Here is a 27261-nt window from a genome sequence, read left to right as displayed (position 1 = left end):
GACCCCAAACTTTTGAACGGTTGTGTGTGTGTTTTAGATATATATATATATATATATATATATCTCTTAGGCTTAAGGATAAATCAAGCGTTGATGTCAACAGGAGATTTGGATACCTGTACATCTGAAATTAAGATTTGTCTCATTGTGTCTAGCTCCAGTACCGGTGCTGATCTACAGTCTCTCTGTGAGCAGGCTGGGCTGAGGTGTCGACCTGGGGTGGTGTCTGGTTGTCTGGTCATGGCAGATGTTCTGGGACTGGACTGGACTGAGCGGCTGGCTAGCTGAGGGGTTATTTAAATAGGTGATGATATGGGTTATTTCTGTCTGATTGGCGGCTAGGAGTTTGAGTTGAGAGTTAGACTCACCTGCTGGGGCTTGACATAGAGTAGATGGCTGTTCTGACTAGATGGGGACACAGTTTGCTTTAACCCCGCAATCTATCATTCCTAACAGTGGTCGTTGACACAAAGTCATACTCCAGCCAATGCCATCTGAACCATGTTCCACATTTGATTTAATTGTGAAAGATTTAAGGTGATTGTGCTCTAATATACAGTACCAGTCAAAAGTTTGGCACACCTACTCATTCAAGGATTTTTATTTTATTTTGACTATGAAATAACACATATGGAATCATATAGAAACAAAAAAAGTGTTTAACAAATCAAAATATATTTTAGATTATTCAAAGTAGCCACCCTTAGCCTTGACGACAGCTTTGCACACTCCTGGCATTCTCTCAAACAGCTTCATGAGGTAGTTACCTGCAATGCTTTTCCAACAGTCTTGAAGGAGTTCCCACATATGCTGAGCACTTGTTGGCTGCTTTTTCTTCACTCTGCGGTCCAACTCATCCCAGACCATCTCAATTGGGTTGAGGTCGGGTGATTGTGGTCATCTGATGTAGCACTCCATCACTCTTCTTCTTGGTCAAATAGCCCTTACACAGCCTGGAGGTGTGTTGGGTCATTGTCCTGTTGAAAAACAAATGATAGTCCCTATAAGCACAAACCAGATGGGGTGGCGTATCAATGCAGAATGCTGTGGTAGCCATGCTGGTTAAGTGTACCTTGAATTCTAAATAAATCACAGACAGTGTCACCAGCAAAGCACCCCCACACCATCACCTCCATGCTTCATCATCCATTCATCTACTCTGCGTCTCACAAAGACACAACGGTTGGAAGCAAAAATCTCCAATTTGGATTAATCAGACCAAAGGACAGATTTCCACCGGTCTAATGTCCATTGTTTGTTTCTTGGCCCAAGCAAGTCTCTTCTTCTTATTGGTGTCCTTTAGTAGTGGTTTCTTCTTTTTCAGCAATTTGACCATGAAGGCCTGATTTCATCTAGTCTCCTCTGAACAGTTGATGTTGAGATGTGTCTGTTACTTGAACTCTGAAGCATTTATTTGGGCTGCAATCTGAGGTGCAGTTAATTGGCGATTTCTGGGGCTGGTAGCTCTAATGAACTTATCCTCTGCAGCAGAGGTAACTCTGGGTCTTCCTTTCCTGTGGCGGTCCTAATGAGAGGCAGTTTCATCATAGCGCTTGTTGGTTTTTGCGACTGCACTTGAAACTACTTTCAAAGTTCTTGACATTTTCCAGATTGACTGACCTTCATGTCTTAAAGTAAACGTGGAATATCATTTCTCTTTGCTTATTTGATCTGTTCTTGCCATAATATGCACTTGGTCTTTTACCAAATAGTGCTGTCTTCTGTATACCAACCCTACCTTGTCACAACACAACTGAATGGCTCAAACGCGTTAAGAAGGAAAGAAATTCCACACATTCACTTTTAAAAAGGCACACCTGTTAATTGAAATGCATTCCAGGTCACTACCTCGTGAAGCTGTTTGAGAGAATGCCAAGAGTGTGCAAAGCAGTCATCAAGGCAAAGGGTGGCTACTTTAAAGAATCTTAAATATAAAACATATTTAGATTTTTTTTGAACACTTTTTTTGGTTACTACAGGATTCCATATCTGTTATTTCATAGTTTTGATGTCTTCCTATTATTCTACAATGTAGAAAATAGTACAAATTATGAAAAATGAGTAGGTGTGTCCAAACTTTTGACTGGTACTGTATATATTATAGTAAATGCTGCGGCCCTCGACTGTCAAGGTATCCTCGAGGTCAAGCACTAAACAGGGTAAGTAATGTCTTTTTAAAGAGTGACTGCTCCTACAAATAAATGAATCCCTTTGAAAGCGACACATTTATACTAATGTCAAAATTGGCTACAAAGTGTAAATAGGATAATTTTGGACATAAAGTCAGTCTCATCTAAAATGGAGTTTGGAACCTCAGTGCGTCACAACGAGTAAATTTAAGCTTGGGTTACAATTATGTCAGCAAATCGTCCCTTCGCCCATGTCGCTTCCCTTCATTGAATGGGGCGCTGTTGTTTCATCGCCACCATCCTTAAAAGCCCTATACGGATTGACCGTGCAATGCAGTGCTTCCAGCAGGATGAACAGCCAACAACTATGGTTTGCATGCCCTGCCGAAGGACCTTATCATGCGGAATAGATGGTTGGAGTTCATTGGTCCCCAATGGTGGTGAGTATACCGGTAGCTAGACGATAGACTGCTGGTTATGTATCTATATAATGGGATTAGTCACTCTTTTATTTTAACAATCAGTATCACCATTGCCAGCATAGCTGATGTTAGGTAGCTAGCTACCAACTAGGTCTAACCTATAATAGTTTATCAACATTTTAAGCTAAACATTCTGATCTGTTGCATTAGTGAACTCTGTGAAGGGTGGCTACTGATGTGCAGTAGGCCTAGTTGTATGAATTTTGGATATATCGTTCCAGAACTGTCCCAGTCTGTTTGAACCGTCCCAGACATATTTTGTTTTCTTCCCCCAGGACGATGGGATGCCCTTAATTTCTAGCCCTAGCTCCATATCCAGAAAGAATACCCTGTTGGATGATTATTTTGTATTTTTCTCCCTTGCTGTGTTGGCTCTAGTAATGATTGGTAGGACTGGGGGCAGTCAGGATACAATGAATGAGGCTAAAAAGAATTATGAGTTAGAAGTATGTAGGTAGCTAGTGCTAGTTAATTAATTTGTTGTTCTCAAATCACTTGTCATGACTGTAGTGGTGTCTGGAAGTGGATTTATACTTTATGACCAACTTCCCAAACGGCCTGCTCGGTGAAGGAAAGTTGCCTTGCGTGAAAAATTATGTCAAACAGTGACATACACTCTGAATGACCTACAATTCTAAATCCCAGGCCAAACCAAGCTGTACTGTGCAAGTAGGCTAATAGTAGGCTACTATTGAAACATGTAAATGAGGCTGTCAACTTAGTCCAAATGTTTTTCAAAGTCACACGTTTGTAGTAGAATATCCAATTTGTTGTTTTTCTAAGTCTATAACAATGCTTAAACCACATCAGAAGACCACTAGTGAGATCTGGAAAAAATGTATGTAATTCATTTTTGTGTAGTTACCCTTTTTAAAGTGGAATGGCACAATTTTAACATGCTGTCAGGGGAATAGGAGCCTACTGTTTCTTCTGCAGCTTGCCTGCCAATGCATGCTTGGCCCAACTCACGTTTTGACAACTGGATTGGAACTTTCCTGCTTGCCCGCCCATTTGATAAATGCCAAAATACATTTGTGACCGACCGTCTCAATTCGGTCCTATGTAGCAAAATTTGAAATAGTTTTTTACATTGGATAAAAGTAAAGACTCTGAGCTAGAAAATTGTATATCAAACACTGCATTTGAGGAACAATGGGAAAGTAATTCTGCTTTGAAAGTTGATAAACTTGTAACACCACTTTTGAGAAAATGGCCCTTGAATTTTTTGGTACACCTACTGGAGAGCTCTTCTTTGTCTACACCCATTCAGCATCGTTCACACCCTCTTAAGCCCCACCCATCTCTTTAAGGATTCACATGTGAGGCCATGTGCTAAACAGCGTGAGTAAGGTACTGTACTAAACAACCAATGCTTTCAAGACTATAAGTGGTGAAAATAGTAGCAAAATTACACTTTATCTAGTCCATGGCCTATATCCTAATTTGTCTTTGGTGCAGGTCATGTTGTTTTTCACATTACCGTCTCTGGTAAACGCACAAATAAAATCTAACTGTATTTGTCACATTCATAGGATACAGACAGTTTAAACGGTTCAATAAAATGATTACTTGCATGTTTGCATCGTAGCATGTCAAAAATAGAAAGTGTCCAGATAAATATTTCCTAATTATTAGATGACTCTTACCCAGACACACTTGTCTAAATTGATGGGTCATGTGAAATAAATGCTGTAACCACCCCCCAGCCACATCAAGTGGATTGGTCACTTGAAATACAATACAGGGCCATAATCACCCCCAGACACACCTGGCTAATTTGATGGGTCATATAATGATCTGGCCGAAGTGGGGTCTTTTGTTTAGACAATTAACCTAATGGTGCTTTCAAGACAACTGGGAACTTGAAAAAATGTGAGGTCAAATCATGCCAGTGATCTTCAGCTTGGAAAGTCTGGGCTCTAGAAAGAGGTTCCCAGTTGTCTTGAATGCACTGAAGATGGAAGTCGGAGATTTCCGAGTTCCCAGTTGTTTTGAACGCTGCAATAATCCAAACCCATACGGATTGTCATAGCTAGCCATGCATGAATCTGCAGGTAGCTATAGCTAACCAACTAAGTTCAATGTTAGCTAGCTAGCTAACATTAGGCTATAACTAGCAATGCAAATGGCTTTCTGAGATACAAATAAAAATGGAGAGCAATAGCAACTATTTTGCAGTCTGCGGAAGAATGGATTGTTTACACATACTGTACTGAGCAGCTCATGTTATAGACAGAATTTCGCTACATGGCAGACCAATCCAAACTCATCTCTCAGCATGTCCAGCCCATCCATTATCTCAGCCAATCATGGCTAGGGGCAGGGTCCTGTCTTTCTGTGGCTAAACCAACTAGGCTTGTAATATAACAGTTTTATTCGTATTTACAGATGGCATACAAGTTTGTTATTAAGGCACATGAAACTTCACATGTTCCAGAAGGCATTCCTGCCAAAAATAAATGTTAACATTCAAATGCCTCTCCTTTGAAGTAGTGACATGCTACATACGCCTAGTTTCCTGAAACAAGTCACATTTGATTGATGCCAATATACATTTGATTGACAACAAAGGGTCTGGTCATAAATTACCTCCAGTGTGCTCTGGGTCATTCCTAAATTCAGAGTGTTGTCAGATTGTCTGTTCGTGAATTCAGACCCACTGCTCTATTGACACTGGACACTCTGGCCGAGGAGTAAGGTTGATCTGAGCATTCTTCACAATGGCAGTCAAGCACCCAACCTAACTGGCTAAAGTTGGCTTGCTTGCAAGCTACTTCCAAACACAAATGAGAGAACACCTCACTCTGGTCATTTTACGCGGCCTTGCAGAGCTGGTTAGGCTGTTAACATATTATCTAGAGCGTTTGTGACTAACTGTGCTGCTTGTAACAATGTAATTACTTTATTTGCTGACATTTACTGATACAGTTCATATTCAGCGGGTGTTGCATGCTCGTACATTCATCAGGGATTCTGCACTTTGGCATACACAGACCAGAGTGCTCTGAAATCGAAGTAGATAGCCAGAGTGAATTTACGAACACACCCTGGATAACAGTCGTTCAAGTTCAGCATAGCTAGCTAACTAGTAATCATGAAATCAGGTAGGCATAGGCACTAAACAGGCTAATTTATGTATTTTAAAGAGCGACTACCCCTAAAAATCAACTAATCCCATTGAAAACGGCCTATGTGGCATATATGAGTCAAACATTTATTCTAGTGTCAACATTGACTACAAAGTGTAAATAGGATCATTTTGGTCATAACTCCAGTCTCGTCTAAAACGAAGTTTGGAACCTCAGTTCTTCACAATGAGTAAATTTAAGGTTGGGTTTGGATTACAATTATGTCAACAAATCATGCCTCCTTTTGTCAAGCTCCACATGCAAAACAGCCCTCCGCCCACTTCGCTTCTCTTCATTGAATAGGACTCCGTTGTTTCATCGCCCCCAGCGCGTTCAAAGGATCACGGCCGCTTGAGACTGAAAAGCCCTATACGGATTGACCAACAATGGTTTGTATGCCCTGCCGAAGGACCCTATCATGCAGAATAGGTGGTTGGTGTTCGTTGATCCTCAGTGCAGTGGTGGTGAGTATACCGGTAGCGAAACTTCTGGTTATGTACACTAAGTGTATAAAACATTAGGGGCACCTGTTCTTTCCATGACATAGACTGACAAGGTGAATCCAGGTGAAGGCTATGAGCCCGTATTAACGTCACCTGTTAAATCCACCTCAATTAGCCTCCCCTTCATTTACACTAAGGGTTAAAGAAGTCTTGAGATAATTGAGACATGGATTGCGTATGTGTGCCATTCAGAGGATCAATGGGCAAGACAAAACATTTAAGTGCCTTTTGAACGCGGTATGGTAGTAGATGCCAGGTGCACTGGCTTGAGTGTGTCAAGAACTGCAACGCTGCTGGGTTTTTCACACAACAGTTTCCTGCGTGTATCAAGAATGGTCCAACACCCAAAGGACATCCAGAAAAACTTCACACATCTGTGGGAAGCATTGTAGTCAACATGGGCCAGCATCCCTGTGGAATGCTTTCAACACCTTGTAGAGTTCATGCCTCTATGAATCGAGTCTGTTCTGAGGGCAAAAGCGGAGGCGCAACTCAAAATTAGGAAGGTGTTTTGTACACCCAGTGTATATTTGAAAAATTCTATAAAAAATACCCGGCTTGATAACCCAGTAGGCTAATTCCCCAGCGAAGCAGATACAACTAGCTGTGAAGTGCATTAGTAAAAAGCTTTGTTCTGTCTTTAGAATAAAATGCAATTTCTCACTTGGCTATCTATTATATCATCCTGTCACAAGCCCTCCCGGTCAACACGACCTTACAAGTTGCAGTTGTTCGAGAGATGTCCAGTTTCCTAACTGCCATTTGTAATAGAACAGTGACTGTGTTCACAGATGCATTAGATGCAGAGAGACCAGGCACTCGACATGTATCGAGCCAACACATGGAGACTTGTGAGATGATGTGATGAAATCCAGACTGACAGTTAGGCTTGATACTGATGTCTCTGAATGGAGAGAGACTTGGCTCTCGGCATTAAAATGTTACTGAACACAACTTTTACTTGTCTTTTTTTATTATGGAATTGAATGTTATCAGTCAATATTGGGAGGGAGAACCCCTGTGTATTCTGCACCAGGATTAGGGAGTTCCTGTTGTATACAAGACACCACACAGGAAGGTATGACCACTCGTGACATGTTTGCCAAGGTAGCCAGCCCCATTACCACCAGAAAAATACCGATACGCACAATATTTGTATCGGCATTGTTATATTAGCATAACACTGCTCCTATGGTATTATGTAAAGGGTGTTTATTCTATACGGACCTGTTACTGAATTTGAAAGTTATCAAAACTTTCAAGCTAGAAAAAAATGAGTAGCTTGCGATATGTTTCATTTTTTTAATGCTATAAATTGTTGGAAACCCCATTTTTAGAAAATCTACGTAAATTCAGGAATTGCATTCTTCTCATTTTACACTGTAGGCTACTAACCTATTCAAAGCTTCCTCCATCATCTCACCATACTGCCTGTAGTTATTTAACTCAATCTTTAGAAGATTTGTTTGTTGTGATAGAGTGGGAGGAAATGGCTGTGGGAAAGGTTCTGACACACGGGTGTGTCTTGGTGGTGGCAAGGACACACCCAAGAAACACCCACATCAAACCACACTCCCAAGCCAACTCGTGTTTGGCTTCTGTCATGGCCACCAGCATTTCTTGAGGAGCAAGCCTAAAAACAAGGTCAAATCTGCCGATGCAGTTCCCCTTTAATAGGGATAGCCACCTTTAAAAAAAAAAAAAATAGCCTAAAATGACATACCCAAATCTACCTGCTTGTAGCTCAGGCCCTGAAGCAAGGACATGCATATTCTTGGTACCATTTGAAAGGGAACATGTTGAAGTTTGTGGAAATGTGAATTGAATGTAGGATAATATAACACAATAGATCTGGTAGAAGACAATACAAAGAAAAAGACAACCAGTTTTTTTTTCTAACACCATCTTTGAAATGCAACAGAGGTCCCAGTTCTAGCCATCATTCTGGTTGTAATTCCGATGGTGTCCACAAGATTGCAGCAGTGTAAGTGCAAAGTTTCAGACTAATAACCTGAAGTATGAGCGATCTACATGACATTTAGTGTGAAGTCACCCAGGTATATTTGGTCGAATTGTGAAGGAGACATTTGCATTCATATTCAATTTTTCTGCAAGAATATCGTCAAATCTGTATACTTCGACTTTGATTTAGCTTTTCCAGTATTAGTAGCCATATTATAAGTTCAACATTTGCAAAACAACCAGTTTTCATAACTTCATAACTCTGAATATTCTTAAGTTTTGTCCAAAAGGAAAAGGCATGCTGTCGCAAAAGGTTGGCTGCTACATTCTGCGACATATACAGGGTTTCCGCATACTGCTGTAAAGCCTAACCCATTGGCTATCTAGCTAGCTTTGTTTGACCCCAATTGGAGCTTATTTGACAAAGATACAGTCGATCAAATTAAGACCGGCCGCGTCATTGGCGTGCCATGAAGGCGTCGCTCTCTGACCAAATTTGGTGTCCTACAGGATATACTACACCCCTAATGATATAGTGAAGTCTGGTTATGTTCTAGGATCTCTGAGGAATACATACGAACGTCATTTGACTGGTTGAAACGTTTTGGGTTAGATTTTCACGATTCCTTTCTTTGCAAATTGAACAAGTGGAAATACAAAATCGATCGTGCATGCTATATGGACCTTTTTTTAGGACACTTCATGTTATCTCTGGGACCCTTTTGGATGATAAATCAGAGCAAGATTTCAGAATGTAAGTACAGATTTCACCTTCAGAGGTGAATTTATCAAAGCTATTGCGGTGAAAATAAGTGTTTTGTTGTTAGGAGCTATCAAACAATAGCATGGCATTTCTTCGCAGTAATAGCTACTGTAAATTGGACAGTGCAGTTATATTAACAAGAATTTAAGCTTTCAGCCTCTAAAATCTGCGATCGGGACACAAGGCACTGCATGATTTACAACTGTCCCGTTGACGGAACGCCTATCCCTAAGAAGTTTTAACAGGGTGCAGTGTCAATTCTTTCACCCCTATTGAATAACGTATGTTCACTGCAGCCTTTACCATTGACCCCTCAGTGGTCCTTAAACAACTCTCAACGCTCCCCCTGGAAACTAGGTTAATTTGCATTGGAGAGAGGTGTGTGTGTGTGTGTGTGCTTAACATCAAAGCTGTTGACCAGTAGTATGTCCTGAGTGTCACAGTGAATGCTGCTCCTGTCCAGTTCTGCTGACACAACTGTTTTCGATATTCATCTAAGAGGATATGTTTCAACGTTAAAGGGATGTTGTGGAACTCATGTCACTGTTTTACTAAGAGCTCTATGACATGTTTGGCATACACTGTGCCAGAACAAATACAAACCAACCATGGATCCTCAAACAGTGACAATGTACTGTCTGCCTGACAACTCTTCAGGGAGACCACATAGCTGTGTCCCCGCCCACAGGTATAACTGAAGCTCTGGCATTTCTTCGCTTACTGCACCTCTTTTCTCATACGTTGGTTTGTGTGTGTGTGTGTGCGTGCGTGTGCGATTGTATGTGTGCATGTGTATTCTGGTTCGTCTTGTTCCTGGAAAGTTATAGACTTGGCAGTAAAGGTTCCCTGTAGGTTTCATATATCAGGATAGGGCGTCATACCTGGTGTTATCAGGAGGATACCTGTTACCTACCCATACACCACCAACCCCCACAATTCACCTACAGTGCCTTCAGAAAGTATTCCTACCCCTTGACTTATTCCACATTTTGTTCTTTTATATCCTTAATTCAAAATGGATTAAATAGATTTCACCCATCTGCACACAATACCCCATAATGTCGTCTTGGTAAGCAACTCCAGTGTTTTAGGTTACTGTCCTGCTGAAACGTGAATTTGTCTCCCAGTGTCTGTTGGAAACAGACTGAGCCAGGTTTTCTTCTAGATTTTGCCTGTGCTTATCTCTATTCCGTTTCTTTTATCCTAAAAAAATCCTACAAGCATACCCATAAATATTTGTCAACTGCTGGTGCGCAATGTCTAATTTTAAAGAATTCTTGAGCTATTGCTCGCCTTTGGTAGAGCACCTCATGATTAGCTGTAGACCACACTATCTACCGAGAGAGTTCTCATCTATATTATTTGTAGCTGTCTATATACCACCACAAACCGATGCTGGTACTAAGACCACACTCAACAAGCTGTATAAGGCCATAAGCAAACAAGAAAATGCTCATCCAGAAGCGGCGCTCCCTGGGGCCCGGGGACTTTAATGTAGGCAAACTTAAATCCGTTTACCTAATTTCTACCAGACCTGTCAGTGTGGTGCCAGACCAACAACCTCTCCCTCAATGTGAGCAAGACAAAGGAGATGATTGTGGACAACAGGAAAAGGAGGGCCGAACAGGCCTGAAGTGAAGCAAGTCGAGAGTTTGAAGTTCCTTAGTGTCCACAACACCAACAAACTATCATGGTCACATCACCAACAAACTCATGGTCCATACACACCAAGACAGTTGTGAAGAGGGCAACACAACACCTTTTCCCCCTCAGGAGACTGAAACGATTTGGCATGGATCTCCAGATCCTCAAAAAGTTCTACAGCTGCACAATCGAGAGCATCCTGATCGGTTGCATCACCACCTGGTATGGAAACTGCTTGGCATCTGACCGTAAGGTGCTACAGAGGGTAATGCGTGCGGCCCAATACATCACTGGGGCCAAGCTTCCTGCCATTCAGGACCTATATACCAGGTGGTGTCAGAGGAAGGCCCAAAAAATTGTCAAAGATTCCAGTCACCCAATTCATAGACTGTTCTCTCTGCTACCGCATGGCAAGCAGTACCGGAGCGCCAAGTCTAGGTCCCCCCCTTTTTGTTTTTACTCTGCTGCTACTCGCTGTTTATCATCTATGCATAGTCACTTTCTCTCCACCTACATGCACAAATTACCTCGATTAATCTGTACCCCCGCACATTTACTCAGTACCGGTACCCCCTGTATATAGCCTCATTATTGTTATGTAATTCTACAGTGTTACATTTTATTTTAACTTTTTCTACATTATTTTCTTGCACTGCACTTGCACTGTCATTTAAGGGCTTGTAAGTAAGCATTTCACTGTAAGGTTTCAGTCTTGTTGCTGCAGGAGGGACTGGTGCGCTTCACAAAATGGATGGCGTCATGAGGAGGAAAATGATGTGGATATATTGAAGCAACATCTCAAGATCAGTCAGGAAGTTAAAGCTTGGTCGCAAATGGGTCTTCCGAATGGACAATGACCCCAAGCATACTTCCAAAGTTGTGGCAAAATGGCTTAAGGACAACAAAGTCAAGTTATTGGAGTGGCCATCACAAAACCCTGACCTCAATCCTATAGAAAATTTGTTGGCAGAACTGAATAAGCGTGTGCGAGCAAGGAGGCCTACAAACCTGACTCAGTTACACCAGTTCTGTCAGGAGGAATGGGCCAAAATTCACCCAACTTATTGTGGGAAGCTTGTGGAAGGCTACCCTAAACGTTTGACCCAAGTTAAACAATTTAAAGGCAATGCTACCAAATACTAATTGAGTGTATGTAAACTTCTGACCCACTGGGAATGTGATGAAAGAAATAAAAGCTGAAATATTCATTTTCTCTACTACTATTTTGACATTTCACATTCTTAAAATAAAGTGGTGGTCCTAATTGACCTAAGACAGGGAATTTTTACTGGGATTAAATGTCAAGAATTGTGGAAAACTGAGTTTAAATGTATTTGGCTAAGGTGTATGTAAATTTCCAACTTCAACTGTAGTCATCACCATGCTTGAAATTAAAAAGGGTGGTGCTCATTGATGTGTTGCATTTGCCTCAAACATAACACTTTGTTTTCAGGACATAAAGTTAATTTCTTAGCCAAATTTTTGCACTGTTACTTTAGTGCCTTGTTTCAAACAGGACGTTATGTTTTAGAATATTTATTTTCTGTACAGGCTTCCTTCTTTTCGCTCTGTAAATTAGGTTAGTATTGTATATTAACTACGATGTTGTTGATCTATCCTCTCCGGCAACTGAGTTAGAAAGGATGCCTATATCTTTTTAGTGAATGGGTGTAATTAATAAATGTATAACTTCACCATGCTCAAAGGGATATTCAATGTCTGTGTTTTTGTGTGTTTTTCTCCAATAGGTGCGCTTCTTTGCGAGGCATTGGAAAACCTCCCTGGTCTTTGTGGTCGAATCTGTTTTTGAAATTCACTGCTTGACTGAGGGAACTTACAATTATCTGTATGTGTTGGTTACAGAGATGAGGTAGTCATTCAAAAGTCCTATTAAACACTATTGCACACAGAGTGAGTCCATGCAAATTATTATGTGACTTGTTAAGCACATTTTTACTCCAGAACTTATTTAGTCTTGCCTTAACAAAGGGGTTGAATAGTTATTGACTCAAGACATTTCAGCTTTTCATATTTAATTCATTTGTAAACATTTCTAAAAACATAATTCCACTTTGACATTATGGGGTATTGTGTGTAAGTAGGCCAGTGACACAAAATCTAAACTTCATTTTAAATTCAGGATGTAACACAACAAAATGTGGAAAAAGCCAAGGTGTACTTTCTGAAGGCAGTGTATCAGCTCTAAGCTCTCAGGTTAAACCCAGTGTAGCTAGAACACTCTGGTCTATTGGCTGCTTTTAATCCTGCTGAGACACACACACCACGCACATCCAGCACTTCTAGCACTTATCACACTTTCTGCAGCTTGTGTGAGGCATCCCCTCAGTGTCAAAACTGACGGTCTCAACTGTTCCTTTCTCTTACCTCGCTCTCTCTATTTTCTGCTTTCTCTTTATCTCCTTCTCTCTCTCTGCTGCTCTCTCTCTGACCTTCTCTCCCCCCCCACACAGACAACATAAACAGATACAATAACGATTGTTCATGCTTCCTGTGCTGTCATGGGGCTGCAGAATGAGATGTGCTCCATTATCAGTCAGAGACCACACACACTCTATCACTCCCTGTCTCTCTCTCTCTGAAAAGCATCACTGCCAGAACTCTCTGGCCTAATTCCTCTTTTATTGATGTGTGTGTGTGTGTGTGTGTGTGTGTGTGTGTGTGTGTGTGTGTGTGTGTGTGTGTGTGTGTGTGTGTGTGTGTGTGTCAGTGAAAGAAACAGGGCACAAAGGCCAGAGATAGGGCTCTGTGTTGCTCTAAGCAGAACAAAGAGCAGCCTGTTCCATGTGAACTGTACGGGCCTGTTTAAGGCTACTGGGATTTCTTTGGATTGAATCTATAGGTTCAACAATGACCAACAGTATGTGTGCCTCAGTGCAACAACTAAGGGTCCAGATTGACCAACCAAAAGACAGCTGAACTACTTAGCCTAACTGGGTTAGGATGGACATTTTTAATTCAGTTAATGGAACACTCTAAATAGTAGACACAATATTGCTGCCAAATCAATCAAATTGCATTTGTTACACGCTTTATAAACAACTGGTGTAGACTAACAGTGAAATGCTTACTTACGGGCCCTTCCCAACAAATAAAAAAACTTTATAATAACACAAGGAATAAATAGACAATGAGTCATGATAACTTGACTATATACACAGTGTACCAGTACCGAGTCGATGTGCAGCGGTATGAGGTAATTGAGGTAGATATGTACATACAGGTAGGGATAAAGTGACAGGATCGATAATAAACAGTAGCAGCAGCGTATGTTATGATTCAAAAGAGTTAGTGTTAAAAGTGTCAATGCAGAAGGCCATTGAGTCCACATACAGTATCATGGTCATAGAACCGAGGCTGTCACGGTTAACAGTCTGAGAAACGGTTGACGACAAGTCAAACTTACATAACCAGCAGTGATCCTATCAATGTTTCTTTTTTTAAGTGAATTTATTTATTAGATTTGAACCAGGCTTAGAGTGAGATGGCATGCCTGTCTGCCTGGTCAGCAAGGCAGAGCTGACTCCATCTCTTCATCTGGATTTAGTTGGCCGTGCGGAGACAATGGTATCAGCAACAGGAAGATTGACATGGCCAATGAATGGACTGACCTGCAGTTAGAGCACAGGTCACGTGTGTGTGTGTGTGTGTGTGTGTGTGTGAGTGCCAGGGGCTTCCAGAAGGGCCAATGTCCTCGTGGTCGTTACTGGTTCACTTTTGACTGGGCCACAGTGATTCTGAGAAATGTGCTGACTCATCATGGCTGCACTGCCAACACAGGCTCTGACACCTGTCTGTTTAATCATCAATGTGTGTGGGTGTGTGTCGTATAAGCCTATGTGAATGATTTGTGCCATAGTGGATGTATCATGTGTTGGCTGTAGCCTCTAGTTTACCAAGTCCCTTTCTGTGATTCCAGCAGCACCTGTTCTGAGGGTCAGGGTCAGACCAGGATAGAACAGAGCAGCACTGTCATGTCACTCAACGGTCCATCTGGCGAGTGATGCGCACATTTCATTTGATTTTGTAATAGGGTAAGTCCATTGGAATTCAATCACTTTTTGACCGCACCCTTTTTGATTTGAACAAAACCTTCAATACATATTTTCCCATTGTAGAAGTGCAAAAAGGTGCTCAAAGTTGACCCATTTTGCATACCCCACCATACTATGAGACGTCCATATCTTCATCACTGGAAAATATTAACGCTTGAGTTTATCATTTAAAAGCTTACCAACAAGTTTGTTTAACTGTTTTATAATTTCTTGAAAAAAGTAATAATTTTTATTTTATTCTGTAACGTCAATTATCAGAAAATGCAGAAACTCAAGATTTTTTTCATATTCGCATATATTTGTAGCTTAGACTTAATTTTACATAATCTGAGATTTTTGTATTGAGAGACGGGGGGTCCATTTGCACGGTGAAGACCAGATAAAAATTCCACCTCTTTCTCCAAAACAAAAAATACACACTGGGTTGCTGTGTGAATGTCAGGGTTGCTGTGTGAATGTCAGGGTTGCTGTGTGAATGTCAGGGTTGCTGTGTGAATGTCAGGGTTGCTGTGTGAATGTCAGGGTTGCTGTGTGAATGTGGAGGTATATCTGTTGTGAATGTGGCTGTGTGAATGTCAGTTTTGCTGTGTGAATGTGAATGTGACAGTGTGGCTGCGTGAATGTGTCAGTGTGGCTGCGTGAATGTGGCTGTGTGGCTGCGTGAATGTGGCTGTGTGGCTGCGTGAATGTGGCTGTGTGGCTGCGTGAATGTGGCTGTGTGGCTGCGTGAATGTGGCTGTGTGGCTGCGTGAGTGTGGCTGCGTGAGTGTGGCTGCGTGAATGTGGCTGCGTGAATGTGACAGTGTGGCTGCGTGAATGTGGCTGCGTGAATGTGGCTGTGTGGCTGCGTGAATGTGGCTGTGTGGCTGCGTGAATGTGGCTGTGTGGCTGCGTGAATGTGGCTGTGTGGCTGCGTGGCTGTGTGAATGTGGCTGCGTGGCTGCGTGAATGTGGCTGCGTGAATGTGACAGTGTGGCTGCGTGAATGTGGCTGCGTGAATGTGGCTGTGTGGCTGCGTGAATGTGGCTGTGTGGCTGCGTGAATGTGGCTGTGTGGCTGCGTGGCTGCGTGAATGTGGCTGCGTGGCTGCGTGAATGTGGCTGCGTGGCTGCGTGAATGTGTCAGTGTGGCTGCGTGAATGTGTCTGCTTGAATGTGGCTGCGTGAATGTGTCAGTGTGGCTGCATGAATGTGGCTGCGTGAATGTGGCTGTGTGGCTGCGTGAATGTGGCTGTGTGGCTGCGTGAATGTGGCTGTGTGGCTGCGTGAATGTGTCAGTGTGGCTGCGTGACTGTGTCTGCTTGAATGTGGCTGCGTGAATGTGACAGTGTGGCTGCGTGAATGTGGCTGCGTGAATGTGGCTGTGTGAATGTGGCTGTGGGGCTGCGTGAATATGGCTGCGTGAATGTGACAGTGTGGCTGCGTGAATGTGACAGTGTGGCTGCGTGAATGTGACAGTGTGGCTGCGTGAATGTGGCTGTGTGGCTGCGTGAATGTGTCAGTGTGGCTGCGTGAATGTGGCTGTGTGGCTGCGTGAATGTGGCTGCGTGAATGTGGCTGTGTGGCTGCATGAATGTGGCTGTGTGGCTGCGTGAGTGTGGCTGCGTGAGTGTGGCTGTGTGGCTGCGTGAATGTGGCTGTGTGGCTGCGTGAATGTGGCTGTGTGAATGTGGCTGCGTGAATGTGGCTGTGGCTGTGTGGCTGCGTGAATGTGGCTGCGTGAATGTGACAGTGTGGCTGCGGGAATGTGGCTGTGTGGCTGCGGGAATGTGGCTGTGTGGCTGCGGGAATGTGGCTGTGTGGCTGCGTGAGTGTGGCTGCGTGGCTGCGTGAATGTGGCTGCGTGAATGTGACAGTGTGGCTGCGTGAATGTGGCTGCGTGAATGTGGCTGTGTGGCTGCGTGAATGTGGCTGTGTGGCTGCGTGAATGTGGCTGCGTGAATGTGGCTGTGTGGCTGCGTGAATGTGGCTGTGTGGCTGCGTGAATGTGGCTGTGTGGCTGCGTGGCTGCGTGAATGTGGCTGTGTGGCTGCGTGAATGTGGCTGCGTGAATGTGGCTGTGTGGCTGCGTGAATGTGGCTGTGTGGCTGCGTGAATGTGGCTGTGTGGCTGCGTGAATGTGTCAGTGTGGCTGCGTGACTGTGTCTGCTTGAATGTGGCTGCGTGAATGTGACAGTGTGGCTGCGTGAATGTGGCTGCGTGAATGTGGCTGTGTGAATGTGGCTGTGTGGCTGCGTGAATATGGCTGCGTGAATGTGACAGTGTGGCTGCGTGAATGTGACAGTGTGGCTGCGTGAATGTGACAGTGTGGCTGCGTGAATGTGGCTGTGTGGCTGCGTGAATGTGTCAGTGTGGCTGCGTGAATGTGTCAGTGTGGCTGCGTGAATGTGGCTGTGTGAATGTGACAGTGTGGCTGCGTGAATGTGGCTGTGTGGCTGCGTGAATGTGGCTGCGTGAATGTGGCTGTGTGGCTGCGTGAATGTGGCTGCGTGAATGTGGCTGTGTGGCTGCGTGAGTGTGGCTGCGTGAGTGTGGCTGTGTGGCTGCGTGAATGTGGCTGTGTGGCTGCGTGAATGTGGCTGCGTGAATGTGGCTGTGTGAATGTGGCTGCGTGAATGTGGCTGTGGCTGTGTGGCTGCGTGAATGTGGCTGTGTGAATGTGACAGTGTGGCTGCGGGAATGTGGCTGTGTGGCTGCGTGAATGTGGCTGTGTGGCTGCGTGAGTGTGGCTGTGTGGCTGCGTGAGTGTGGCTGTGTGGCTGCGTGAGTGTGGCTGCGTGAGTGTGGCTGCGTGAATGTGGCTGTGTGGCTGCGTGAATGTGGCTGTGTGGCTGTGTGAATGTGGCTGCGTGAATGTGGCTGTGTGGCTGCGTGAATGTGGCTGTGTGGCTGCGTGAATGTGGCTGTGTGGCTGCGTGAATGTGACAGTGTGGCTGCGTGAATGTGAGTGTGGCTGCGTGAATGTGACAGTGTGGCTGCGTGAATGTGACAGTGTGGCTGCGTGAATGTGACAGTGTGGCTGCGTGAATGTGGCTGTGTGGCTGCGTGAATGTGTCAGTGTGGCTGCGTGAATGTGTCAGTGTGGCTGCGTGAATGTGACAGTGTGGCTGCGTGAATGTGGCTGTGTGGCTGCGTGAATGTGGCTCTGTGAATGTGGCTGTGTGGCTGCGTGAATGTGGCTGTGTGGCTGCGTGAGTGTGGCTGCGTGAGTGTGGCTGTGTGGCTGCGTGAATGTGGCTGTGTGGCTGCGTGAATGTGGCTGCGTGAATGTGGCTGCGTGAATGTGGCTGTGGCTGTGTGGCTGCGTGAATGTGGCTGCGTGAATGTGACAGTGTGGCTGCGTGAATGTGGCTGTGTGGCTGCGTGAATGTGGCTGTGTGGCTGCGTGAGTGTGGCTGTGTGGCTGCGTGAGTGTGGCTGTGTGGCTGCGTGAATGTGGCTGTGTGGCTGCGTGAATGTGGCTGCGTGAATGTGGCTGTGTGGCTGCGTGAATGTGGCTGCGTGAATGTGGCTGTGTGGCTGCGTGAATGTGTTGCTGTGTGAATGTGTCAGTGTTGCTGTAGTGTGCATCACTGTGCCGTATGCTGCTCTCTCCTCTCTCTGGGCCCTTTGTGAAACTGAACAGCTGACTGAGCTAACTGGCTTTGACGTGTGCCCAGATTTTCACTGCTGCATTTGTGTAGATTGCATTCTCTGTCTCTCTCTGTCTGTCTGTGTTTGTGTGCCCTGCGTTGTTGTGTATGTGTGATATAGTAGACTCTTATGACTGTGCAGCTGCTGGAATTTATACTGAACAAAAATATAAACTCAACATGTAAAGTGTTGCTTTGATGAACTGAACTGAAATGAAAGATTCCAGAAATGTTCCACATGCACAAAAAGCTTATTTCTCTCAAATTTTGACCACAAATGTGTTTATATCCGTTAGTGAGCATTTCTCCTTTGCCAAGATAATCCATCCACCTGACGGGCTTGGCATATCAAGAAGCTGATTAAACAGAATGATCATTACATAGGTGAACCTTGTGCCTGGGACAATAAAAGGCAACTCTAAAATGTGCCGTTTTGTCACAACAAAATACACTGCTCAAAAAAATAAAGGGAACACTTAAACAACACAATGTAACTCCAAGTCAATCACACTTCTGTGAAATCAAACTGTCCACTTAGGAAGCAACACGGATTGACAATACATTTCACATGCTGTTGTGCAAATGGAATAGACAACAGGTGGAAATTATAGGCAATTAGCAATACACCCTCAATAAAGGAGTGGTTCTGCAGGTGGGGACCACAGACCACTTCTCAGTTGTTATGCTTCCTGGCTGATGTTTTGGTCACTTGAATGCTGGCGGTGCTTTCACTCTAGTGGTAGCATGAGACGGAGTCTACAACCCACACAATTGGCTCAGGTAGTGCAGCTCATCCAGGATGGCACATCAATGCGAGCTGTGGCAAGAAGGTTTGCTGTGTCTGTCAGCTTAGTGTCCAGAGCATGGATGCGCTACCAGGAGACAGGCCAGTACATCAGGAGAAGTGGAGGAGGCCGTAGGAGGGCAACAACCCAGCAGCAGGACCGCTACCTCTGCCTTTGTGCAAGGGGGAGCAGGAGAAGCACTGCCAGAGCCCTGCAAAATTACCTCCAGCAGGCCACAAATGTGCATGTGTCTGCTCAAACGGTCAGAAACAGACTCCATGAGGGTGGTATGAGGGCCCGACGTCCACAGGTGGGGGTTGTGCTTACAGCCCAACACCGTGCAGGACGTTTGGCATTTGCCAGAGAACACCAAGATTGGCAAATTCGCCACTGGCGCCCTGTGCTCTTCACAGATGAAAGCAGGTTCACACTGAGCACATGTGACAGAGTCTGGAGACGCCGTGGAGAACGTTCTGCTGCCTGCAAGAGACCATATGCTGGTGCGGTTGGTCCTGGGTTCCTCCTAATGCAAGACAATGCTAGACATCATGTGGCTGGAGTGTGTCAGCAGTTCCTGCAAGAGGAAGGCATTGATGCTATGGACTGGCCCGCCCGTTCCCCAGACCTGAATCCAATTGAGCACATCTGGGACATCATGTCTCGCTCCATCCACCAACGCCACGTTGCACCACAGACTGTCCAGGAGTTGGCGGATGCTTTAGTCCAGGTCTGGGAGGAGATCCCTCAGGAGACCATCTGCCACCTCATCAGGAGCATGCCCAGGCGTTGTAGGGAGGTCATACAGGCACGTGGAGGCCACACACACTACTGAGCCTCATTTTGACTTGTTTTAAGGACATTACATCAAAGTTGGATCAGCCTGTAGTGTGGTTTTCCACTTTAATTTTGAGTGTGACTCCAAATCCAGACCTCCATGGGTTGATAAATTGGATTTCCATTGATTATTTTTGTGTGATTTTGTTGTCAGCACATTCAACTATGTAAAGAAAAAAGTATTTAATAAGATTATTTCTTTCATTCAGATCTAGGATGTGTTGTTTAAGTGTTCCCTTTATTTTTTTGAGCAGTATACCACAGATTGACTGCAGGAATGTCCACCAGAGCTGTTGCCAGAGAATTTAATTTTAATTTCTCTACCATAAGTTGCCTCCATCATCGTTTTAGAGAATTTGGCAATATGTCCAACCGGCCTCACAACTTCAGATCACGCCAGCTCAGGACCTCCACATCCAGTTTCTTCATCTGCTGGATCGTCTGAGGGGGTGCCGAGGAGTATTTATATCTGTAAAAAGCCAATAACCTGCTTGGCTCTTTGCTGGGCTTGGCTCCCCCCTGGCTGCGCCCTTGCCTGTCAAATCCATAGATTAGGGCCAAATGTATTTATTTAAATTGACTGATTTCCTTATATGAACTGTAACTCAGTAAAATAGTTGAAATTGTTGCGTTTATATTTTTGTTCAGTATAGTTTGTATGTTTAACAGTCACTCCCCAGACCTCAGAATGTTCCTGACTTTGCCTTGTTTACCTACCCTCAGTGCCAATAGTCACTGTGTTTGACAAGCTGCCTTCTCTTCACACCAGGGATGTGTGTCTAATGCCATTACTGTCGCTCCTCAGCCTCATAGGAATTCATGTGGGTCGGGTTTGTTTGGGTTGTTGCAGGTTAGGTGAGTTTGTATAGTGAGCCTGTGTTGCTATGGGTTGTTGATTTTTTTGAGGAAGTCATTCTCTCCAGACACCACTGTCACAGTAAGCAGAAGGATCTGTTTAGTGACGCCAAATGACCTCCTAGAGAGTCCAACAGCACACAGCACACCCACACACACAATACTTGGGTGTGATATTTGATTGTATATAGATTAAGTAGATGTTTATTAGTCTCTATCCCTCTGTCTCTCTCTTTCTTTCTCGCTCGCTCTCTCTCACACTATCTCTCTCTCTCTCCAGGTGATCTTGGACACTGAGTCAGGCTAGGCAGCTTTGGGCTGATGTTAGGTGGGTCTTTTGACTTATTTCTCTCTTTTGTTTCTTTCTCCTATCCCCTTCCCCTAACTAACCCATAGCCTGTTTGTGTGTGTCTGTGGTGTTAATAGAAGTTGTCCCCTATATCTGGCCCAGGGTCAAGTCCATGGGCAACTTCAAGCAGTGTCTGTTCTAGAACAGCTTCTTCCTGTGTACTTCCTTTTGTCCGTCCCTTATTTCCACCCACCTCATAACCCATTTCCTCTCTTTCTGTGGTAGACTACTAGACGAGCATGATCTTTGAGCAGATTGGCAGATGCATGCACCCTTATGGACTCCCATTGCTCGCCGCTGGACTTTGACCTCTCCTGTCCCACCCCATCCTGTCCTGTCTGACAGAGAGTGAACCCAAAAACAAACACCCTACTTTAAATTGAACTAGGCAAGTCAGTTAAGAACAAATTCTTATTTACAATGACGGCCTACCGGGGAACAGTGGGTTAACTCCCTTGTTCAAGGGCAGAATGACAGATTTTTACCTTGTCAGCTCGGGGATTCGATCCAGCAACCTTTTGGTTACTGGCCCAACGCTCTAACCACTAGGCTACCTGTTGCCCCAAATCTACCCTACTCTATCCTATCCTACCTTACTTTACCCTACTATACACAACTCTATCCTACTCTAACCTACTCCACCCTACCCTACTCCACCCTACTCTACCCTACCCTACCCTACTCTACCCGACTCTACTCAATCTAGTTAGAACGCTTAGCAAGACAAGAAGTTAATTACTGTACTCTCCTGTCCCAGTCCCACCTGTCTGACAAAGAGAGCGTAAACTATAACAACTCTCTATTCTACTCATAAGTTACCAATCCCCCTATCCTATCTCCCAACCACTGTAGTCCAGACCACCCCTAATACAGACTCCCCTATCCCAGCCCTATTCCCCTGTCTATGAGAGTGCTGCATCCTCATATGCAGCGAGGGGGTAGTGAGAGGCACCCAGGGGAGTCAGGGCATAGAGGAGGGGCGAAGACCTCAGGAGTTGTTCCTCTCACTCAGACCACCACGCCCTCTCCAAAATTACCCAGAATGCCCGGGAGAGCATTGGCATCCTGGGCCAGGGTCTGAAGCAGCTGTTCCAGCAGCAACGCAGACGTGTTGTCCTGACTTTGACCCTGGTGTTCTCCTTGCTCCCCCAGCTGGTCAGGGTGCCGGCCCTGTGGGCACCATGAGGCGAGGGACCAGCCTGCAGAGCCGGCGCAGTAAGGGGGCAGGGGGAAACGGGACAGGGGCCGGAGTAGGGGGGGGAGACCGGGACCCCCCTCTGAGAGGCAGCCCCCAGGCCCCCCAGCGCCGGCCTACCTACGATGCACAGCAACATTCCGGCCGCCCACGCTCCTCCTCCACCACGGACAACACCACACCAAGTAGCCCTTCCCTTGGTTACCACCCTGGATACGCGACGCCAGGCGACGTGGTGCTATCGTCAGGATACCAGTCCACGGAGGAGACAGACAGGGTGAGTGATGTCAGCTGTCAATCATATGAGGGTCTTCTTTGGTCAGGGTTTATGGTCATGTTTTGTCTGGTAATGGATATGATACAATCCTGTCGTACTCGGGTGGTCTGCATCATCCAACAGGCTTGCTCTTAAATATTGAGGAGAGCTTAAGCTCTGTGTTTGGAGTATGACCCATGTTGTAGGTGTAATAATGTTTCTGTCCAGTAATGCTCCTGAGCACAGGCAGTGTTAATCCAGCTCAGGTCAGAGGTACATACACACACACACACACACACACACACACACACACACACACACACACACACACACACGCACGCAAATACTTGCGCCTACTCAGATCAGTCAGAAACAGGTATTCCTGAGTCCCAGCTACCCAAAGACTGTATTGGCACCCTTGATGGCCAAAGAGCTCTATTTTCAAGTCCTCCAACAAATGTAAACACCTGGAGCTTGCTGAAGGGTATTGCCACTTGGATTGGAACCGGTGCTATGGTCAGAGGACATGAAAATAGAGCTCTTTGGCCACGCACACCAGTGGTGGGGTTTGCGTCAAAAGAAAGATGTAAATGTAGAAAAGAACCCCATACCCCGTGTACAGTAATTAACCCCGTGTGATGAGGAAGAGCTAGTGCTGAATGTTCTAGAAACTATGGCCATCACCATAATGTATCAAGGAGAGCTCCTGGTGTTGTATGAATGAATGAGAATGTCTGTCATTCTGTGGGAATAGGAAGTGCTTGGCATGCTACGCAAGATGTGTGTGTGTTGTCCTTCTTTTCAGTATGTCTGTATGTTCTCTGAGAGAGGGGATGCTAGTCCATCTGTGGTAAGAGATGCATTGAGATGTGGTGGATATCTGTACCAGACACTGCTATCACCTCACACACACATACACACAGCCTGGGGACAGACGGTGTGTAAGAATAGGCCTCTTGTGTCAAAGGACAGAGCTCTGTAACAAAGGAAGGCTGACAAAGAGGAAGTGCCTACAGTATTCTCTTGCTTATCTAGCATGCTATGTTCTTTTTATACTCTGGTAAAGTAGCCACTCTTATTTTTTTATTTAACCTTTATTTAACTTGGCATGTCAGTTAAGAACAAATTCTTATTTACAAAGACGGCCTACCCCAGCCAAACCCGGACGACGCTGGGCCAATTGTGCACCGCCCTATGGGACTCCCAATCACGGCCGGTTGTGAGACAGCCTGGATTCAAACCAGGGTGTCTGTAGTGACGCCTCTAGCACTGAGATGCAGTGCCTTAGACTACTGTGTCAGGTGAAAACTGTGCTCATTTGTGTTCACTTAACTTTATCCAACAGATGCCTTTAGTTGGGGCACCATGACAGATTATTTTGTCATTCAACAACACTACTTATTGTTGCCAAGACAAGACAGACACTTTGACTAAAATAGATAGACTGGCACCGGTAGGAGACTATTGATTTTCAGTCTTGCTCTTCTCTTGGTCAGATGACTGTGGTTTAGTATGAAGATATGCAGAAACTGCTTCTCCAATAGAAATCTCTGATCACGTTTGTAGGCGATGTCATGGCGATGTTGGCTAGCTAAACTCATGCGTAGAAACACGTCACCAGGTCCAACCGCCGTCTTGCGCCTAACTGCACATGTGCAGACCATCAAATCAAAGGCACTCCTTCGATATAAAGTAGTTTTTGACAAATATGGAAACGTGTCAGTATGTTACTTTCAGGAGGTCGGAGTAATAACATGTTCAGCTACATAAGACAATTGTCTCGAATCTAGGTTGTGCCTTTACATTTGGAGAAATCTAACAACTAAGGAATACTTATTCACTTTTCTCATTGACTTCTTAAACACCAAACACCGGTCTGGTCTGCCGAGTCTGCTTCGCAAATGTTCCCGGAAGTCTCGCAATGTTGGGCTTCTGGGTTTAGAAACTCTGTGGTATAGCAATACTAGTATGTGAGTGGCTGCTGTTTGTCCTGACTTCCACCAGATGGCGGTGTCATATCAGCTAATGGCTGTAGTCTGACGTACGGTGTTTGTGTGCGTGTGACTGGTCAGGGCTAGGTCATCCTGAGTTCCTGTCCGGAGGTTCTGAGCTGAAGCCCGATGTTTGTTTTCACTGTAGTGTCAATTCATCTCTGTGTTGAATAAGCTACTAAATATGGTCATTTTAATAGAGACAGAATAACATTTTAATCTCCTCAAAGACTATTATTACCCTGCAGACTAGCAAGTCTCTTGTGTGTTAGTTAGTGATACTGTATTGCCCTCTGTAATAGAGAGGCCAGTACTGAGTAATAAATCAATATTTCTGGCTAATATCCAGCTAACCTGTGTGTTACAGTAGAGCAGGCTGGTTAGATTCCTAGACGCCTGGCTGTGTGTCATTAATGCTGAAATGGAGAGATCATTAGTCTCTCTCTCTTCACTGCTCAATGTGCACGTGTTAGTCTTCTGGTAACTCTCACACACACACACGCATACACACACACAGAGCCGTGTCTCAACCAATGAAGCAATGTCATTCAGGTCATCTGAGCGGTTGTCGTGGCAACCCTCCAGCTCACAGTGTCTGTACACCCTACTGTAGTTTCCATGGAAATGGCGAGGATGACCTTGGCAGAGTGTGGCCCCCCTGTGGTGGGAATAGGTCAGAGGTTATGCCCCCCTGTTGGGTGTTGGGTGGTGGCCCAGACAGGTTTGGTCCTGTTGAACATATTTCAATAGGCTTGAGCAGTGAAGTGTGTGTGTGTGTGTGTGTGTGTGTGTGCTTGAGATTCCACACTGCACACAATGGATCTGATAGAACCACACCCTACCCAAAACTACCTCTCTCATTCTCTCTATGACCCACCATCTTTTTTCTGCCTTAACTCCCCTCTTCTCTCTATTTTTCTGTCTCATTTTCCAAACCTCTCTCTCTCACTCACTCTCCCTCCCTCTTTCTCTCCCACTTTCATAGTCCTAGGAGAGGGGTGGTTCAGACAGACAGACAGTCAGACAGACAGTCAGTCAGACAGACAGCCAGCACCTCCCCCTCCCCTTGTCCCGCAACCTTGCCTTGTCCTACAATAAATGTGACGGAGCTGAAGACAGAGTGTGTGTGTTTGCTCACCAGACTCTGTATGCGTTTTCTCTTAAGACTCTGCGTGTGTGCAAAAATAGTTTTATTCCTATTTCTGTCTGCTCTGTAAATCCCACTTTGTGTGTGTGTGCGCGTGTAACTCTGTGCTGTCAGCCATGAGGTGTGTGTGTGTGTGTGTGTGTGTGTGTGTGTGTGTGTGTGTGGGGAGAGAGAACCCGAGAGATGGAAACCATGCTGAGTGTGAGTAGAGGGCAGCACAGCTGAGCACTCTTTATCTCTGTCTGTCCTCCCTGCCCCTCCTTTTCTCCCTCCTCACCTCCCTCTCTCGCTTTCTTTTCTCTCTTCACTTGTGTTTGCGCACTAGATGAACCAACATGGATTAGAGCAGTTTGGAACAGAGAGAAGTGTGTTTTTCTGTGTGTATTTACGTGCATATACTGTATCTTTGTGCGTGAAGTAGATTGCAGCCTGTGGGTCTGTGTGTGTGTGTGCTATGTGTGTGAGTGTACTGGCTCTGGATGTGTGTGTTACTCTTGGGAGGAACTCAGTGTGTGTGGAGTGGACAGAGTGGATCGTCAGTCTCTCCGTCAGTCAGGATGGTGCAGAGGTTCAGTTTACGCAGACAATACTCCAAGGTAAGTCTGCTAACAGACTCCCACTCAGCTGTATAGTGACCCACTGAGCTAAACATAATACAGTAAATTGACTTCATATTAGTCTGATCATTGGGGACCTGTGACATACTTCTAGTACCTGCTATCTGTGAGGTTATGGAAAAGGTGTCTCGCTCTGAGTCAATACTGTATTTCACGTGTCATGTAAAATCAAGTATTTTTCTCTATGATTCGTCAAATCAAGTGTTAGGATATTTCAAGTGCATACTTTAAAAATGTATGTACATCTGGTGTTGCTGAATGTTTCTTTTTTCCATTCTAGTTCCATCTGTCTCGATTAATCTGTCAAATGTTTTCCGACTCCTATCACTGTGTTGATGCTCTCTCCTTTTCTCTTTCTCTTTCTCTTTCTCTCTCTCTCTCTCTCTCTCTCTCTCTCTCTCTCTCTCTCTCTCTCTCTCTCTCTCTCTCTCTCTCTCTCTCTCTCTCCCGCTCTCTCTCTGATCCTTGCGATTTGTGGTGTTGTGTCAGGTGTCTATGATCCTGCTACTGTATTTTTGTCTGGCAGGCGACCACCTCTGTCTACACCTGTTCTACATGCTATCCACTTACACTACTGTACATTACCGTACATTACTGTACAGTACATTACACTACAGTACACTGCCATACAGGACAGTACACTACACTACCGTACACTACACTACACTACACTACCGTACAGTACACTACACTACAGTACACTACAGTACAGTCGTAAACACTTTGTACAAGACTCCATAGAGTAGAGTTTTACTTTCTACAGAATATGACTGTCAGTGGAGGAAGAGTGGTTATGTAGAGGGATATTGGTGTGTTTAGCACAACTTCATTAGGTAAAGAAGAATGGAACACAATTGTACTCTAGTGAAGTATGACTTACGGACGGATATCACTATAAAGGTGCGGTTCGTACAGTC

At 44.8% G+C, this 27261-nt stretch overlaps 1 protein-coding gene across 11 annotated transcripts in view; it reads left to right on the top strand.

Moving 5' to 3' along the window:
- Positions 1-27261, top strand: part of LOC115168427 (transmembrane and coiled-coil domains protein 1) — a 105605-nt gene that overhangs the window by 12115 nt on the left and 66229 nt on the right. For 2 of the 11 annotated variants that reach the window (XM_029723691.1, XM_029723692.1), the window contains exons 2-4: positions 14549-14663; positions 21070-21117; positions 22291-22610. In XM_029723691.1, coding sequence (XP_029579551.1) covers positions 21111-21117; positions 22291-22610 — 327 coding nt within the window. In that variant the 5' untranslated portion in view covers positions 14549-14663; positions 21070-21110. Of the gene's footprint in view, positions 1-2104; positions 2160-14548; positions 14664-21069; positions 21118-22290; positions 22611-26005; positions 26324-27261 lie in introns of those variants that run through there. The other 9 variants (XM_029723687.1, XM_029723694.1, XM_029723688.1 and 6 more) reach the window with 8 other exon arrangements.

The sequence above is a fragment of the Salmo trutta genome, chromosome 30, assembly GCF_901001165.1.
Source record: "Salmo trutta chromosome 30, fSalTru1.1, whole genome shotgun sequence".
In the NCBI taxonomy this organism is placed as follows: Eukaryota; Metazoa; Chordata; class Actinopteri; order Salmoniformes; family Salmonidae; genus Salmo; species Salmo trutta.
Note: the sequence above shows the minus strand (reverse complement) of the source record. Positions and strands in the feature narration are given on the sequence as shown.